Here is a 19,235-nt window from a genome sequence, read left to right as displayed (position 1 = left end):
CGAATATTATGCTGCATTAGCCAGAGAAAATCATTATTTACTGACGTTTACACACAAAGTATTCGAAACTTGAGGTACCATTTTATAGTATGTATTTGCATGAACAGTATGTAGCGTTTTGGTTTGATATATTACTCTTTAGTAACTGATTTGAGCATACTTTTGTTTATAAAGTGTTCGTTGTTGTGGTAGAGATACTGTAAGTTTCAAAATACCGTAATTCATAAGTCAAGGATTATCGAATTCACTTCGGCATTAGAGTACAAAGATCAATTTTCGCAATATTATACAACTCACGATTGAAGCTCTTTGAAGAGGTAGTACTGACTCTAATAGAGCAGTCGGAAATTTTACACATCGGGACATATTATAGTTACTAATGGTTGTGCCAAGTCGATATGCGTTTCGAAACTTACAGTCAATAAAAGCCATGCAATTGTTCACTTGTCGGCGATGATGAATCAACCTTGAGAAGATATGTCTGTCTTCGCTTTAAAATGACACAAACCAAAAATAAAACGACGCAAAAAACTTCGCATTTATTACTATTCTACTTATAGCGATATAGAATAACGATACTTCTATAGAGATTGAATAATAATAAACATGCAAAGAGATTCGCCTTGGTTCCTGACACCAAACTTAAACTCTATCATAGCTATCCTATTCTTAATAAATCCCCAGGTGCTAGAAATTGTTGAATTTCCACAACGTTTAGGAACCCATCGTTTCGAAAAATATGACGTGGAGAAAACGCACGGATTCAGTCGACTATAATAAAGCATGTCAAAGACTTAAGACGATATCGCTGACCTTACAGTGAAATTTTCATTCAGAAGATAGATAAGCAATTAATATCATTAGGTCATTAGGAACTGCCGTGAGTCGAAGAAATTCTCAAATTTTTGGAACTAGAGTGCATGGATATTTAGAATATTTAAAAGTAGCGTTGTTAGTGTCAGGTTATTGAAGAGAAATCCGGATATCAACAAGTTTCACATGACATTGCTCTTTGTGAGTTGATTGAATGTTTCAGTTGACTACGTGTCTCAGGAGATGGCGTGTGAAAAGGGCGTGTGCTGATTGGTTCTTTGCCGGTCTGGAATCCCTCAGTATTAGACCGTTGCCGTAGTAACGGTCCAACTCTCATACAGTGAGTGAACTCTCGTATTTCTGAACAAAAACAAGCTTGCACTTTTATTTTTGAAACGAAAAATATCGACGGAGAATGGACGAAGAAGAGCATTATTTAGTACATGTGAATATTATATTTATTCATCTTTGACTTTAGTGTTTATATTACTGTATCATTCTTATTTAACGAGTAATAAACAAAGTTTTGGAAGCCACTTCAGTGCTTGCTTGGCGACTGGCTGGCGAAAGAGCCGGCAAGAATGCTGCAGCGCATTGTATAAATAAAAAAACTAAATATTGTATGACATATAATAAATCCCTTATTACCCGAATACGTTCGGTCCGTACAGGAAAAATATCAGACCTCGGTCTTTTATGTACGGACCTCGCTATCGCTCGGTCCGTGCTGTTAAGACCTCGGTCTGATATTTTTCTAGTACGGACTTCAAATTCGGTTAACAAGTGGTATATATGTACTTTAGAAATGACAGAAAAAACTTCCGAACCGCGGAAAATTTCGCTTAGTTTTTGAGCGGATTAGGACCCTGGCACGGCGCTTACTCGCTCAGTGATTATTGTACTTTATTATGTACACATACAGCCCAAAAATAAGCGTGCGACATCAATGTTTATGTTCCTATATAACGCTAAGGAAAGCAACTTCCGCAAGAGCTTACGAATTAACCATGTAAAAGAGAAAGGCAAAAATATCAATAGAGTCTAGTAGAAACATATGGGGCGTTTTCCTTTATACCGTTAAAACAGCTAGACCGGCACTATTGTATTATAGTACAAATAGATTACTACATGTATTCTAGAGGGTTTAAAGAAATCTGCATTCAAGTTAATCGTTATTTACATCTGTCTGACACAGGAAATGCAGTCAGTTTACCGCTTTATTTTTAACGAAATATACTCTGTTTTAATTCAAAATATGACCAGTCCTCCATTTTGGCCACATAAAGGGAAACGCCCTTGGCAAAAATATTAAAATACAAAACAATTAATTTTCTTAACCACTGATGAAAAAAGCTTTCATGCAGGTAGTTAAAGGGTCAAGGGAAAGTTACGGCATTTTACGTATATGACGTAAGTTATCTTGTCCCCCACCGGGATGCCAGAGGTTAAGGTCACGCCATTGTTTTTATATAATATAGTATAGCGAAAATCACTTTCAATCACTTTCATGTATTAGTGAAAAACTGACGTGGGCCACAACCTCTGGCATCCAGGTGTGAGGCCAAAATATTCACGGCAAATACGTATTTCAATTTTTTTTCGTCAGAAGGTCAGGGAACTTATCATCTTCTAGGTCTTAGCAGAGCCCATACCTTAACATTAGTCATAAACATTGATGGCACACGCTTATTCTTGGGCTGCTAATGTTATATTTTAATATCTTTTAGCATATCTCATGTATGGCACAGGCATCGGTTTTACGAACTAGTGCATCAGTATTTGGTGGTTTATTTGCGATCACTGTTGCCACGGACAATGTAGAAGTAGCAAAGGAAGTGTGTGGAACAGCGAAAACGCTAGGACAAGGACTGGGACAAGGACTAGGAGTAGGACTGGGAATAGGATTAGGTCTGGGAGCTGTGTATGTGGCTTATAATTCATTAAAACCAATAATCGAAGGTGCAGTTAAAAAAGGTGTTGGTGGCGAACGCGATGACCAGGACGTTCGGAACATTCGACCTGGATGTTTGCATTTTGAGTTACATTGTTTCACAGACGAAAGATTTCTGGAAGTCTTGGCGGATTACGAATCAGGAAGGATGAAGGAACGCTTGCAGGAAGAACTTTCTCTGGTTGGAATTAAAGTGGAAGGACTGAAGGTGAAGATTGAAAACATGGAGGAGGTGAATGAGACAAGGGACGCCATAAAAACGAGGTATATAATTGACCAAAAAACGAATTGACTAACTTTGCCGGTGCGAGTTAGAAAGTACGATTACGTGCGACATACCAGTCGCGAGACAAGCAGACCAATCATGCAGCTCATTCATTAGTCTCATTTCGTGTCCCGCTTCGCCGAGCCAACTTGTCAAAAAGCGATTACAGTTGTGGGCAATTTATGTCTCGTCTAAGCAAGTTGACTCGCAATCTGTTAATACTTAGGTTAAACATTTAAGAAGCGGGTAACTCAGCAAAGCGGTCGAACTCGTTTAGCCGGCTCAACTCGCCTCATGTAATCGACCTCTAAATTTATTTGCGAGACTGCAATATGAAACATAACATATATACTTCCGGGCTACCTATGGTCGGGTAGAACATTTTCTCCAAGGTTTTTTAAATTTCTCTGACATATCAGAAAAGTAGACATTTTCTAAATGTCTTCTATGGGAGTACGCGTAGGAATCGTAAAAGAAATCTTTAGTTTCAGCAGTTGGTAAGAAAAAGTTTTAGTTCTTCGGACACATCCCACATATTTGTGAACAAACGTCTAAATCCTCGTCTTTGGGAATTGTAGCACGAGCTGTTTTTTATTTGTCACAAGAAACTGCGGTTTGAAATTTTGAACCATCCAAGTAACAAATTTTTGTCACCGCGATGTGTTTACACGGCATTTTTCTTTCTCGTTTCGCGTGCCACAAAATCCTAAAGGCGCCCAATATAATACTTTTGGCACCCATAACCAATTGAACATAACGAAAAAGATGGTAGCATGTACATTTCACCACAATGCATTACGAGCATCAAGCATAAATGACTAACAAAGCATGCGAAAAAAATCACCTAATGATATGAAACTTTAAAACAACAAAGAAAATAACCTCCTTTCTTACATCTGTCCTTCAAAAAACTTCAAACTTCGCTTTTTAAAACGATTTCCGACCGCAATGCACTCTGGTAAAAAGTACATTCGCCATCATTTTTTTGTTGTCGTCAATTGCCGTTAATATATATAAGTCAGCCGTGCACTACCATTCTGCCAGAGAATGGCAGGAAACTTAAATGGCGGGTATTAACAAAGCAGAGATGCAACAATTAAATCAAATCAACATGACTTGGTTGAGGAAAAGAGGAAATTGGACACAATTGTTTAGGTCATCGAGTAATCCTGCCATAAATGCGTTGTTAAAAAACCGAATCTTTTTGTTTCTTTCAGTTTCGGTGTTTTGCTTATCATAACGTATTGAATGACTTCATACCCCCAAGTTTCTATTAAATTCTTCGTTTTCACGTCCGACCATTGCTTTCCCCTACTTGTTTTCACTTTCATTTCGCAGTAATTTTTAATCTGCGCATGATCAACAATAAAAATTGCTGCTGCAACTCTGTTTTTTGGTACGGTGCCATGTTTCAAAATTACTGGCCTGCCCGCTAGTAGTTATTATGTCTGTTTACACGGCAAAATTTAAAAATCGCCGCGCTATTTTTTGTTTTAAAGTACCTTTACAATGTTTAAATACACCCGGTATAAATAACTTTGAGAAAACGACTGCCATAATCTTAAGTGCTTCCGGAAGTCAAGTCCGTGTGTAAACAAACGCTTGTAAAACTAAATTTTGAACATCATACTCTTTATACTATCTAACACTATTTAGGTTCGTTACGTTACGAATCGTTGCAAATTTTGTCAATTTTTAAATTAAAGTGCGCTCACATATTGTGAGCAGAACCGATGCGCGGGCTATTACATCCACGTTAAATTGACAGTTAAGCAGATTCTCGGTTACTATACGAGGTAGCTTGAATTAACAATAACGCAATAATTTTCTTAATAGAGAATTATACTGTTCGAAGTATAGTACTATATAGTCGATATTGTAAATCTTTATTCTATTCTATTCACAATATACGCAGGTCCCGGACAAAGAATATTTCTGTTAGCGACATCGAAAATCTTGTTATTAGTGATGTGGAGAATGACAATAAAGATAAGGAGGTAGGCAAATTTTAGCTGGTTAAATTTTGCGAATGCGTTTTTAAAACCGATGAATGTGTTAAAAATTTCTTGTCGCTTTGATCCCAAGGTATGAACCGAATTTCGAGTTTGATGAGAACATTCGTATGACACACTAAAACAAGGCCGGAGCTAGAAGTTTAATTCGGGGGAGGTGAAATTTATATATTAATGTTCAAGTACACGTGAAACAATCGCTATCAAGAGAAATCGGTGAGGCATAAGACGAACATAAGAATATCCTCCCCACCCCCAATTAGCTTCTAGCTACGGCCTAAAAAAGGAAAATTACAAATAACTCTCATAAGGACAATTAACTTCCTAGGCTAAAGTACAAACAGAAATTGTTAACCGCGGTTCAGTACTGGAATCTAAACAAAAAGCTCCTGAAATTAGCGTAAAGCAATATGGAGAAGATCATCCCGACACAGCTAGCAGTTATGAAAATATTGGATACGAACAAAATGAGATGAAAGATTTCAAGTCAGCGTTAGTTTCGTATAAAAAAGCTCTTCACATCAGATTGAAACTTCATGGAGAAGATCATCCCGACACAGCTAGCAGTTATAACAATATTGGATGTACACAAAATAAGATGAAAGATTTCAAGTCAGCATTGGCTTCGCATCAGAAAGCTCTTCAAATCACATTAAAACTATATGGAGAAGATCATCCCGACACAGCTACCGTTTATAACAACATTGGATACACACACGACAAAATGAAAGATTATAATTCAGCATTAAACACCTATCAAAAAGCACTTGAAATCAGATTAAAAGTATGCGGAAAAGTTCATCCTGACACAGCTGACAGCTATAATAACATTGGATGCACACGATACAACATGAAACATTTTATATCAGCATTGCATTTGCACCAAAAAGCTCTTGAAATCAAATTAAAACTATGTGGAGAAGATCATCCTAGCGTAGCTGACAGCTACGACAGTATTGGGACCACACAGCGCGCGATGAGACATTACAAATCATCATTAGAGTCCGAAAAAAAAGCTCTCGCAATCAGGTTAAAATTATCTAGAGAAAATAATCGTGAGACAGATGACAGTTATCATGCTATTGGAGCCAGGCAACATGGGATGAAAGAGTATCAGGCAGCGTGGGGTCAAAAAGCTCTTCGAGTCAAATTTCAACTACATGGAAAGGAACATCCTGACACAGCTGACAGTTATAACGGCATTGGAATCACACAACATGCGATAAAAGATTACAAATTCGCATTAGAATCGAAACAAAAAGGTCTTGAAATCAGATTGAAACTACTTGGAGAAGATCATCCTGACACAGCTGACAGTTATAACGGCATTGGAATCACACAACATGAGATAAAAGATTACAAATCAGCATTAGAATCGAAACAAAAAGCTCTTGAAATCAGGTTGAAACTATTTGGAGAAGATCATCCCGATACAGCTGACAGTTATAACACGATTGGAGTCACAAAACATGAGATAAAAGATTATAAATCAGCATTAGAATTCAAACAAAAAGCTTTCGAAATCAGATTGAAACTATGTGGAGAAGATCATCCTGACACAGCTGACAGTTTTAACAGCATGGGAGTTACACAAAATAAGATGAAAGACTACAAGACAGCATTACATTCGCACCAAAAAGCTTTCGAAATCAGATTAAAACTATTTGGAGAAAATCATCCTGAGACAGCTGACAGTTATTACCGCACGGGAATAATACACCAAAGGATGAAAAATTACAAGTTAGCATTAGAATCGTACCAAAAAGCTCTTGAAATCAGACAAAAACTATTTGGAGAGCAGCATCCTGACACCGTAGAAATAAATCAGGCAATTGGTGTTACACAACGTTCAGTTAAGGACCTTAATGTAGTATTGGACGCACACAAAGATATCGCATTAGCAGACTGAAACTGTATGTTTAATATTACAAGTCTGCATTAGACTCGCACGAACAGGCTCTAAACCTAAATTTACCCACCACGTGCAAGACCTTTTGAGTAATAAGGCAAGCACTGGACAGATACAAAAAGCCGCCATTTTGAAGAAGAGAATATGAAGATTCTAGAAAATTTCAGCTGAACATTAGGTTTCCTAAAGTTTCAGAAAGGTAAACGAAGATTTGATGACGAAAGAGTTAACGAAGTCAAAGATGAAATATACAAGTATCACACTTATAATCAGTTAAATTAGGGCCAACAAATATGTGGTAATAATCTTATTTCTATTGCTTTAGATATTGTAGTACTGATCAAATCAAAACTCTTATATGAATGCATGCATATTGAAATTCGGAGAAAAAGAGGGGCGTACGAAAAACTCAACAGTCTCAAGCATTTAGCAATGGGCAACTAACCCCTGCTATGAGTCCAATCACGAGAGAGTCCAATCACGCATTCTCTTGTTGGAAAGACAAGAAACATTGCAACGCATATTTACACTAAATGAGATTTGTATTTTTTCAAGGTGGTAAGCGTTGATACTGACACGATGTACTCGCAACCTTTTGTACATTTAACAAATGTTATAACGTCTTCCACGTCTTCAATCAGTCCTATGTAAAGGCCATTAGTTTAGAGTAGCTTTGTTTTATGCATTCGTTGGCGATAGCAGCCTCCATATAAGTATATCTATATTAAGAACTTCTGTGAGCTAAATATATACAAAACATGGGAATTAAGCAACGATAAATGAGAAACGATGTGTAGTTATGATGTGGTTAAATCATTAAAACCCAAGACCAAATTTCATGCATATCACGCCTAAAGAAAGACTACCCACTCTCCATAAAATATCTTACACAGATTTTGTTACACAATGCATAGATTATAAGCTTGCGCATGCGTCGCTGCATGATCTCAAATTTAGGTCCATGCACACAGAGAATATAATTTGAATTTGTGTGCCTGGTTACGCGATGATCAGAACGTTCAAAATAAAATGGGGCAAAATCTTGTAGAGAAGATAATCAGAACATTTAACAAAAAGTAAAATGGACTTTTTAGCCTCGTTTATACACTACACTGAATTTATCGCCGCAGCACCCGTACCAATTTCACCCGTAACAATTTCATCCGTGCTCAGCCTCGGTATTGGTATTCCGCTATGATCGTATTTTATATAATGTAGTTGCACATATTTGATGAATTTTATAGAGGGTTCGGTAATCGCATGAAAAATCCTGAAAAAAGGGAGACCACTTACTGCCATTTGGTGACAGAGTACTCGAAACTGGTGCCCAATGTAAAAACTGGTTCAAAACATGCTGATCCCAGTCCCTTTGTTGCTCCCTTTGTTGCGTGATACCTGTGGAGCTATAGTGTCCTTCTTGGGCATGGTGCCCTTTTCCACTTTGAAGCCTCATTAGAGGGGAAATGGCACTCGTTCTTTGGCACTTTAATTCTAATTTCGCGCATTATACAATTACTTAACGGTTTCCGCGTTTGGATGGCCTGATCCAAACACGGGCTTCGACCAATCAGAACACGCGTTATATACATGTTATTTTATAATAATATTTATTTAACTAACTAAAATTAATTACTATTAGGTACTAATACTAATTATTATTGCAACGCATAATTTATGCAATTCATGATAAACCCTTCTCCCATACTGAAACTTTTTTCAAAGGAAATTTCCCTTGACTGTGGAAACTCTGCCAAGAGCAATTTTGAAGAAACATTTTGTTCAGGTGAAAACGCGATAAATGATTTTGACAGCTAATCATATCAGGCTATAGAAAACCACATGGTATTCGGACATTGCTGGACTTTCTCAACTTTCCGTTCTAATGAACAGTACTTTTGAATAGCTCTGAATTGGACGATCGTATAGATCGTTGGCAGCAACTGGTATCATTTTTTAATTTTTACAAAACTATATTGCCAGAACCAAACATTTCAGTCAAGCTGATGGCGTAATATGATGATTTCTATGAAAATTTTTGAGATCAACGATGATGTATACAGGGTATCTAAAAAAACTAAAAATGATTGAAATCATCCATAACAATTTTATAGTTAGAGTTTAAAATTCTAAGCACCGTTTGGGAGACACTCACTCAGCCACTAGTGTATTAATATTTGGCATAAGCCATTTTATGCTGATAGTAAAATTTGTTTGTACCCACAAATGAATCATTAACAATATTATTCACTTTACGAATATGGATAACAATATTTAAATTTACAACACAAACACCATGACCTTCAACATGCCCCTTCTTTCTGGCAATTCATTGTATTTCGCATTTTCTAAATCAATTTATAAATTTAGCATTTTAATCAAATTAATCTAATTAAATTCAATCAAATCATTTTAATTAAATTAATCTTCACGGTGAAAATTCGCGAATATTCATTTAAATGTTTATAAATTATACCAAGAGGTGATTTCAATGGTTTTGGGGTTTTTTGAGAACCCTGTATTTCGTCCTTGCCAGTCTTTATTTTAGGCTAGGCTATAGTTATATCTAAGAAAACCTTGTTAACATCAACAATAGAATATTGCTCTAGCGTAATGCAGCACTGTGGGAGTGGAGCGCGTGCGAGGGTACTAATTCCGGTCGGACATTAGGAATTACACCCGGAACCCGAGAGAGCATAGCTGAAGCCAAAGTTGTCGAAATTCTATGTCATGGACGGTCGACGTTGGACCGTTTTGTCAGTTATGCGCATGCGCGACTAACGACTGGTAATAAAAAACGTTCGTTCTGATTGGCTAAGACAGAGAGTTTGCATTTCAATGAGAACGTTAGCAATTTAACTGTCATTTCGTATAAACTCTTTTGTGATTAAAAGCGTTTCATAAACTTTGTGCAAAATAAAACGAGAAGAAACAAGATAAAGAATGACAAATAACTAAGAAGAAATTGATACAGTTCAAGACAAAGCGGTGTAAGAGCAATAATTCATAATCTACAAGCTTATAAGTGCTTTAAAAAGGTACGTGTTTACTTTTTTATTACTTGTTTACTTTTTATTTTATTTGGGTGCCTCAAAGAATGTATGCCTGTTGACATGACATTTGTATATTTATAAAACAATGAAAGTGCATGCATCACTGCATATTATTGAGAAGCAACAATTATTCTGGCATCTTCCAAGTACAGCGACGTCGTAATTGTGCCGGACTAGAAAGTGTATCAGGCACGGATTTGTTCAACGTTTTTATCCTAATTTTATTGCTTAAAGTAAGACAACTTTCCTTATGCATTCACTGATTATGTTAAATGCATAAAAAGTGGTTTTCAGCTCGCTACAATTATACGCATATACTCCAATATGTCGTGGCGGATGTTGTAGAAGTAGAGCAGTTATTTTCACGCTGGATTTTCTAACATACGACAAGATGCTAAAATTCCTTAGTCCTGTTAAATATAAAGACTAATTACTTTGCTATGGCTGCGTTAATTCATCGTCTAACGAGTGATTAATATAGCATTTTACTTCTATAGAATAGCGATTTCTTCGTAATTCTCATAACTCCTGAATGGAAAAAGCATTATCCGAAGGTGGGAAGGTTCTACGAGCTGGTATAACACTCTTTGGCGGGATATTTTTGATCGGTGTTTCCACTGACAATGTGGAAGTAGCTAAAACACTGGGAATAGGACTTGGAATAGGACTAGGTCTGGGAACTGTGTATGTTGGTTATAATTCATTAAAACCAATAATCGAGGGTGCAGTTAAAAAAAGTGTTGGTGGCGAACGCGATGATCAGGACGTTCGTGACATTCGACCAGGATCTTTGCATTTTGAGTTACACTGTTTCACAGACGAAAGGTTTCTGGAAGTCTTGGCGGATTACGAATCAGGAAAGATGAAGGAACGCTTGCACGAAGAACTGTCGCTGGTTGGAATTAAAGTTGAAGGACTGAAGGTGAAGATTGAGAACATGGAGGAGGTGAATGAGACAAGGGACGCCATAAAAACGAGGTATGCATGTAATCGACCAAAAAACGGGTTGACTCACTTTGCCGGTGCGAGTAAGAAAGTACGATTGCGTGCGACATGCCAGTCGCGGGGTAAGCAGACCTATCATGCAGCTTATTCGTTAGTCTCATTTTGTGTCCCGCTTCGCCGAGCCAACTTGTCAAAAAGCGATTACAGACGAGACAACTCGCTCGCTTCCCAAGTAATCCAAATATTAATAATTATCTGGGTTGAACATTTAAGAAGCGGATCACTCAGCAAAGCGGTCCAACTCGTTTAGCCGGGTCTACTCGCCTCATGTAATTGACCCCTAAATTCATTTGCGAGATTTCAATATAAAACAGAGCATATATACTCCTGGGCTACCTAAGGTGGGATAGAACATTTTTTCAAAGGTTTTTTAAATTTCTCTGACATATCAGAAAAGTAGACATTTGTCTTCATCTGTCTGTAATGGGAGTACGCGTACGAATCGTAAAATAAATCTTTAGTTTCAGGAGTTTGTAAGAAATTATTTAGTTCTTCGGGCACATCCCACATATTTGTGATCAAACGTCAAAATATTTCCTCGTCTTTGGGGAGTGTAGCACGAGCGGTTTTTTACTTCAAATATTCGAATTCGTCACAACAATTAACTAATGAGCTAGAAGTCACAAGAAATTACGATTTGAAATTTTGAACCATCCAAGTAACAAATCTTTAGTGCATTCCCTGATAGAACCATATTACACCGTGTCATTTTTATAATAATGCAAATTGCAATACAATTCAGTGTATTTTTGATTGATGTATAATTGGCAACTGCGGATGTTTTGACTTTTCAGTAATTAACATTTCGTAGTGTAGCTTCACTGGGACAGAAATTCAATGTCAACGAGTTCCCAATAAATCTACAGGGTAGACGTGGTGCGTAGAATGAAACGAACTCGACGTAGGAATTTCGATAATTTATTGACAGGATATATACAGGTTTGGGTCGAAGAGGTCGATTGAGAATATTGCATCGTTTCGAACTAAAATATGATAAGCAGACAAACTATAGTAACCTATCACATGAAATTAATACGAGTATACTTGGTAATTGACATAAATGGGATATACTTATTAAACTAATAATTAGCATGCAATGCAATATAACTACTAAAACCTTTGCTATGTTATTGTTCCTATATAACAAAACACTTAATCTACACTACCTCGGGAAATAGTGAGTTTTGTTTTCCCTCGAGTCTCAATGTTTCCCTCGACCTCGTCTCGGGAAACATTAAGACTCTTGGGAAAACAAAACTCACTATTTCCCTCGGGAGCATACATTAAATGTATAATATCCGCCATCTTGTTTTATAATGAGATCTAATTACGTGACGTCAATCAGGGTTAACGCTTAAAAAATAACAGCTACATGTTTACACTTTTGTTTAGAACTCTAACAATTTAAACGCTATAATTTGAGATTCATGACGTTCTTTTAAAATAGACGAAGATAATTTTTATTACCGCATCCCTTTAATGCACTAAAAGTCTTTGTTTAAGGTTATTCACATTCGATTTTGCAGATGAAGTTAATATTGTGTTTTTGTTGTGTGTGGATGTTACACAGTCGCGACTTATTAAAAAGCAACGACCAAATGGAACTGACCTAGATTAAAAACTAGGAAGGGATTGAAATTTCGAAAAATGCACAGAGAGAATGAGCACATGGGTTTCTTACAATATCCTTTTATGTACATTAATACAAGCATCGTTATTTTGTTGCAAAATACAGATCTTATTTAAAGAGGGTGCATGGCGAGATGACGAGCAATGTCATGAGGGAGCTTAGCGAGATGATGAGTGATATCAGTATGGATGCTGTTGATAGTGAGGGGTTAAAACATATTCAGGTAAATATATCTTTTGAAAAAGACAACAAAAAGGTAACAGATCTTTTTAACGCACAGTGCGCGATGGTAATTGATTATCTATATCTTTCTGAGTGCGATATCACTGCGTTCAAAAGCGATTTAGTTTATAAGGAAGTCTTGCCGATTTTTTCTCTTTGCTAAATTACGTCACTCCCGAACATGGGGTATCATAAAGTTTCCTATCCATCAAACAAAACAATGTAAACAACACGATAAAACCGAAAAAAAACTACGGCTTGAATTTCTGAAAAACCTTCTGTGAAAGGGTACGCGAATGAGCCAAAGTAAAAACATAATCAAATTTTTCTTTGCTCAGATTTTTTATGCCTATTTTTCACCCGCTAGAATCCCATCGATCTATTTGCGTAATTGAAGATACTTTGTTCTTTACAACATTATTTCACATTTTTATTGGCTTATGCTTGGTTTGTATATCCCTTTTAAGGAATTTTGCCAAAGTCGATTTATGAACTGGCTTGTTCAACTGCGTGGCAACCCACAAAATTGTCAGTTTTCCAATAAATTTGTTGTGTTTTGTTGAGCTAAGTCAATTAGCTCAAAGGTCGAGATAAATATACCGTACCTCGAATTTTTTCGATACTTTAGGCGCGGTATTTCCCATCCGGACCTTGGGCCTGGTAAATGACATTTATGTACGTACATTTGAAAATTTGTAGAGGGAATCAGATAATGCCGACACGGCTGAAAGTCTCTACGAAAATGGGGTCCGACGAGGCGAGATGAAAGTTTACAAGTCAACTTTAGAGTCGCATCATGAAGCTCTCAAAGTCAGTTTGGAACAACATGGAGAGGATCATCCTGCAACAGCTTACATTTACTACAACATTGGAATGACACAACAAAAGATGAAAGATTTCAAATCTGCATTGGAGTCGGAGATAAAGTCTCTTGCAATCAGAACCAAACTATTTGGAGATGACCATCAAGACACAGCTAACAGTTATCACAGCATTGGGGTCACACAACATAAAATGAAACATTACGAGCCAGCATTGGAATCAAAACAAAAAGCTTTTGAAATTAGATCACGGCTATATGGAGAAGACCATCCGGACACAGCTGACAGTTATTATAACATCAGAAAAACACAACATAAGATGAAAAATTACTCGTCAGCATTAGAGTCAAAAGAGAAAGCTCTTAAGGTCAGGTTGAAACTATTTGGAGAAAATCATCCTGCAACAGCTGACAGTTATAAGAGCATTGGAGACACACAAAATGAGTTGGAAGATTACACGTCAGCATTGGAGTCGAAACAAAAAGGTCTTGATATCAGATTAAAGCTATATGGAGAAGATCATCCTGACACAGCTGACAGTTACAACAACATAGCAATAACATATCATTCTATGGAAGATTACAAGTCCACATTAGCATCGCAAGAAAAAGCTCTTCACATCAGATTAAAGCTATATGGAGAAGATCATCCCGACACAGCTGACAGTTATAGGAGCATTGCAGGCACGCAAAGGTCCTTAGGAGATTCCAAGAAAGCATTGGAGTTAGGATTAAAGTCTCTTAAAATTACTTTAAAACTGTTTGGAGGATATCATTCTGACACGGCAGATAGCTACTTCAGCATTGGAATAACACAAGATAAAATGGGAGATTACAAGTGTGCGTTAGAGTCGCAGAAAAAAGCTCTTGAGATCAAATTAAAGCTATACGGAGAAGATCATCCTGAGACAATTGAAAATCATATCTTCATTGCAATGACACAGGGTGAGATGGGAGATTATAAATCAGCATTCGAGTCAGGAAATAAAGCACTTGAAATCGTAATAAAAAACATTGCGAGGAAGATGATCCACTCGCAACTTACATTTATAACTTTATTGGATTGATGGAAAACATGATGGGAGATTACACGTCAGCATTAAAATCGAATCAAGAAGCTCTTGAAATGAGATTGAAACTATATGGAGAAAATCATTCTGAGACTGCCCTCAGTTATGTCATGATTGGGGCGACACAGTATGCGATGGGAGATTACAAATCAGCATTAGCGTCCAATCATAAAGCTCTTCAAATAAGCATAAATCTTCATGGGGAGAATCATCCTGACACAGCTGACAGTTATCACAGAATTGGAGAAACACAACGCGAGTTGAAAGATTATGATTCAGCTTTAAAATCGCAGGAAAAAGCTCTTCAAATCAGATTAAAAATATTTGGTGAAGATCATCCTAAGATAGCTGCCAGTTATTATAAGATTGGAATTACATACTTTCAGATGAAAGATTACAAATCTGCATTAGAGGCGGAGGAAAAAGTTCTTAAGATCAAGTCAAAACAGGATGGAGAAGATCAATCCGACACAGCTAACCATCATTTGCACATTGGAATCCTACAATTTATGATGGGAGATCACCAGTTAGCATTAGAGTCGGGACAGAAATCGCTTAAGATCAGAAAAGAACATAACGAATATCATTCTGATACAGCTAATAATTATGAATTCATTGGAACCATACAAAAAGAGATGAAAGATTACAAGTCAGCATTAGAGTCAGAAGAAGAAGCCCTTAAAATCAGATCATACCTGTATGGAGAATACGACGACGCGACAGCCAGGAGTTATCACAACATTAGAGTTGTTCAGGATTGGATGGAAAATTACCATTTAGCATTGAAATCAAAATTAAAAGGTCTTAAAATCCGAGAAAAACTACACGGAGAAAATCATCCCGATACGGACAAGAGGACCACATATGATGGGAGATTACGAGTTAGCATTGAAGGCAGAACAAAAAGCTCTTGAAATCCGAGAAAAGAGAGGTGGGGAAGATTGCTCTGACACATCTATTAGCTAATCATGTCAATCGCAATTATAAAACATAAAATGGGAGAATATAAGTCAGCATTAAATTCAGGAAATAAAGCTCTTGTTACTAGATTAAAAAATGAAAAAGGTGATCCTATCACAGCTGACATATTTATAACTTCATTGGAATCGTACAAAGAGATATGGAAGATTATATGTCGCCATCAGTGTCCGAAGAAAAAGCTCTGGAAATAAAATTAAAATGTGAAGACGATTCCGACACAGCTTTCAGCTATCACATGATTGGGAAGACAAAACGTGAAATGGGAGAGTACAGCCTCGCATTACAGTCGGATAAAAAAGGTCTTGAAATTCGATTAAAACTATATGGAGAATATCACCCTTGCATAGCTGACAGTTATAGCCGTATGGCAATCACACAGCTTGCGATGGGAGATTACAAGTCGGCATTAGGTTCGAAGAAAAAAGATCTTGAGATCAGATTGAAGCTATCTGGGAAAGATGATCCTGACATAGATGAGATTTATGCGAGGCTTTTGAGCCTGGAAGATGAGATAGAAGATTTCAAATTAGAATTGGTCGCGAAAGTTCTTCAAGAAATACTTGAAGAAGATCACTCTGATACGACTGAAGCGTTTCTGAAGCACTGGAATTACACAACACGAGATAAAGGAACTCCACTCAGCATTATAGGTTATTGAGCTAAAAATGGAATAAAAGCCCAGTTGGGAATTTGAGCATAATTAAAATTAATACTACATAGAATTAATCAGGCAGCAGCGTGGAAGCGCATATAATATCTATATATATATTTAGAATACGGTAGTAGATTACTGGTCTAGTTACTATATCCGTTGCTAGTTAGCAGGTAGCTCTAGTCTACTAGCTTTAGTAGCAGCTAATATATTGTAGTAGCATCTGATGATTGAAGATAATTTAATTTTTTTTCAAGGAACTATAGTTTAAATTTATTTAGGTCAAGAAAAGTTAAGAAAAGCTCGTTAAATCACTCGCCTTCGGCTCGTTTCGCGAGGTTTTTTTAACCCTCGCATGCAACATATCCCGCGTGTTTAGATCAGGCCATTCAAAACACGGGAACCATTACGTAGTTGTTGATTACCACATGGCACGAGGATGATATAATCATTAGAGACGATATATTTATATATTTTTTTATAGATATTAATCATCTCAAACCTAATTTACAATTACTTTCAAATGTGAAACACTTATATAACGCAATAATAGTAATACTTCTGCGTTCAAATTCAGTATCCTTTTTGTATATAAAGAGTTACGTCATTTATTGTTATTCATCCGGGGCCGGTTGTATAAAAACGTCGTTAACTCTAACTATGATTAGCGCTAATCCGGCACTGTTGTAAAATCCAACTATGCACGACTTAACTGCGTTGCACAAAACGTAGTTGGTTGGACGATTAACTTAATCATGTAGTTAACTTGCGTGGAGCTTGCGTGGGGTTGTTTAACAGAGAAATGGCATGAAGTATTTCACTATTATTGACCGCTGCTGTAGATTTTGAACTAGACCGAGGACTCGTATTCACAAAAATTGGCAATGAGTATTTTGATCGAAAATATTTGAAAAATGCAATAAATAAAGAGAAAAGTTCAAAAAACACCCAAATAATTCAACGAAAAAGGCGCTCTTAATATAAAAGGTTCTTTTGAGTCAACGAAGTCTTCCGAAGCAAAAATATACTCTGTTGCTGCCCAAATGACAAAAATAAAAGCATATTGAAAGTTTACAAACTTTAACGCGGCCTTTTCTAAGTGGACAACGTTAACAGTTGAAAACCTTGGTATGTGTTGATTTTAATTTTTTTCTCGCTCCACAAAAATTCATCCCGCTATTACCATTGATATTTCCCCCCTCGCCTCAAACGAAGACATTATACTATCATTGTGAACGAAAGACCAACCAGCAATGCATCTCCCCTGACGCAAGCTGCAGGCCGCATGTTGGACCCATGTTTGTCAGAAATGATAAATAGCCTATTCCTCTTAATTTTTCATATAAAGGTAAGCGTTAAACTGGATTTCCACTTGCAGAGAAGGGCTTTCTGAGCCTGGCCTAGACTAGACTTTTTAGTACGGAGCGTTTACACTTACACTTTGACAGCCTGAACTTGGCCTAGAGTTACAGCGGTTTGCATATCACAACCTTTTTACGTTATGTAACTAACTAGAACTTCGTACCCAGTTCGTACCGAGCGTTGCCATAGAAGTAAGGCAAAGGTCCACATCGAAGTGTTTACACTACCGTAAACCCAGGCTTAGGCCTGGCCTAGGCCGCCTGTTATGATGGGCCTAGATTTCCTGGTCTAGGCATGAACCCGGTTACCCAAGATTCAACGAAGCGTGAGAGGTCTTTGAGGCATTGAAATAAGTCTTTATGACACCAAACAAGCACATGCTATTGTTGGTGTGATTACACGTCTGCTAGGATCATGTTATCTGCTCATTTCAATACCTCAAAATCATCTCACGCTTCGTTGAATCTCGGGTAACCGTGCTCATATAAACAACCCCTGAACCTTATATAATCACATTTGAAAAAGCCAGGAAAATAAATCGAAAAAACTTAGTTTCGAGCATATTTTAGTATATTAAAGTTTTCCGCGCGCAAAAAACGCCACAGTGGAAAGCAGTCCGAAATAGTTTGCTATATATTCTTTTTAAATGAGAACACTCAAGATGAACCTTTTTGGCGCGAAACGTGTTTAATTGAAAAAATCTTAATTGGCCATTTTCGGGAATACGATGTTTGACCTGAATTACCTTCATATAATGATGAATTTGCTTTCCTAAAATTTGAAATATACACTCTTTATGAAGTGCATCAATGGTTCTGAAGTTTCGAACTTGGTCTTACTTCGTTTTTTTTACAAAAAACGCCACTTTAACGCGAAACGTGAAAAAATATGTGATGTATATTTGCATAGTTGACTATAGAGAAAATCCAATCTCTCCATAGATTTGCCTATATTCTTGTAAATATTTGGATATTATATGCCTGGATTTAAACTTGGTTTACGATCGCGCCTGTGTCATTTTAATACTTCGAAGATTCGAGCAAGAATAGCTTTCACCTGCAAGCTTGCAACCAAAACCTATTCATGATCATGGTGTCCCTTTTTAAACCTGGTTGTCTGGACATTAAGACAGAAATGCTAGCAAAAAAGAATTGATTCTTGCAAGTTTCATAAGCAAATTTCACAACACCAAATATTAAATTTGTTCACACCCACAACGTCTTACCCCTGTGTATTTCTATACATGATATAAAATAATTTCTCTCATTGTAAGTCGTCTGCCATATGGTAATTTCTCCAAAAAAGAAAACAATTACTAAGTTACGTATTCATGAACGCAAGACCGACTCACAATGCAACTCCTCTCACGCAAGCGGCGAAGGCGAAATGAAATCACATTTGACTAAACTAGTGGGATTTCTTCATCAAGGTAAGCCTTATTCTGATACTATATCATTTGTGATACTATATTTTATGAATTATGATTCAAGATA

General features: G+C 36.8%; 5 protein-coding genes across 5 annotated transcripts; all 5 read left to right on the top strand.

The window, feature by feature from the left end:
- LOC114536656 lies at positions 1-5,740 on the top strand. Its single transcript, XM_028558007.1, has 5 exons — positions 1-74; positions 2,541-3,028; positions 4,945-5,026; positions 5,370-5,653; positions 5,713-5,740. The coding sequence occupies exons 2-5, from the start codon at positions 2,553-2,555 to the stop codon at positions 5,738-5,740; spliced, it is 870 nt and encodes a 289-aa protein (XP_028413808.1). The 5' UTR covers positions 1-74; positions 2,541-2,552.
- LOC114536680 (nephrocystin-3-like) lies at positions 5,648-7,707 on the top strand. The gene has a single exon (XM_028558031.1). The coding sequence runs from the start codon at positions 5,766-5,768 to the stop codon at positions 6,948-6,950; it is 1,185 nt and encodes a 394-aa protein (XP_028413832.1). The 5' UTR covers positions 5,648-5,765; the 3' UTR covers positions 6,951-7,707.
- A 2,801-nt stretch (positions 7,708-10,508) lies between these two features.
- LOC114536655 lies at positions 10,509-12,989 on the top strand. Its single transcript, XM_028558006.1, has 3 exons — positions 10,509-10,978; positions 12,741-12,858; positions 12,975-12,989. Exons 1-3 carry the CDS (start codon positions 10,533-10,535, stop codon positions 12,987-12,989), a joined length of 579 nt encoding a protein of 192 aa, XP_028413807.1. The 5' UTR covers positions 10,509-10,532.
- Positions 12,990-13,590: 601 nt separating this feature from the next.
- Positions 13,591-14,752, top strand: LOC114536675 (nephrocystin-3-like). Its single transcript, XM_028558025.1, has one exon. It carries the CDS (start codon positions 13,620-13,622, stop codon positions 14,742-14,744), a length of 1,125 nt encoding a protein of 374 aa, XP_028413826.1. The 5' UTR covers positions 13,591-13,619; the 3' UTR covers positions 14,745-14,752.
- Positions 14,753-15,661, top strand: LOC114536654 (clustered mitochondria protein homolog). The gene has a single exon (XM_028558005.1). It carries the CDS (start codon positions 14,753-14,755, stop codon positions 15,659-15,661), a length of 909 nt encoding a protein of 302 aa, XP_028413806.1.
- The last annotated feature ends 3,574 nt before the right edge of the window (positions 15,662-19,235 follow it).

The sequence above is a fragment of the Dendronephthya gigantea genome, unplaced genomic scaffold (assembly GCF_004324835.1).
Source record: "Dendronephthya gigantea isolate DGI-Jeju-01 unplaced genomic scaffold, DenGig_1.0 000142F, whole genome shotgun sequence".
Lineage (NCBI taxonomy): Eukaryota > Metazoa > Cnidaria > Anthozoa > Malacalcyonacea > Nephtheidae > Dendronephthya > Dendronephthya gigantea.
The sequence above is the reverse complement of the archived record's forward strand: the minus strand, read 5'-3'. Positions and strand labels throughout refer to the sequence as shown.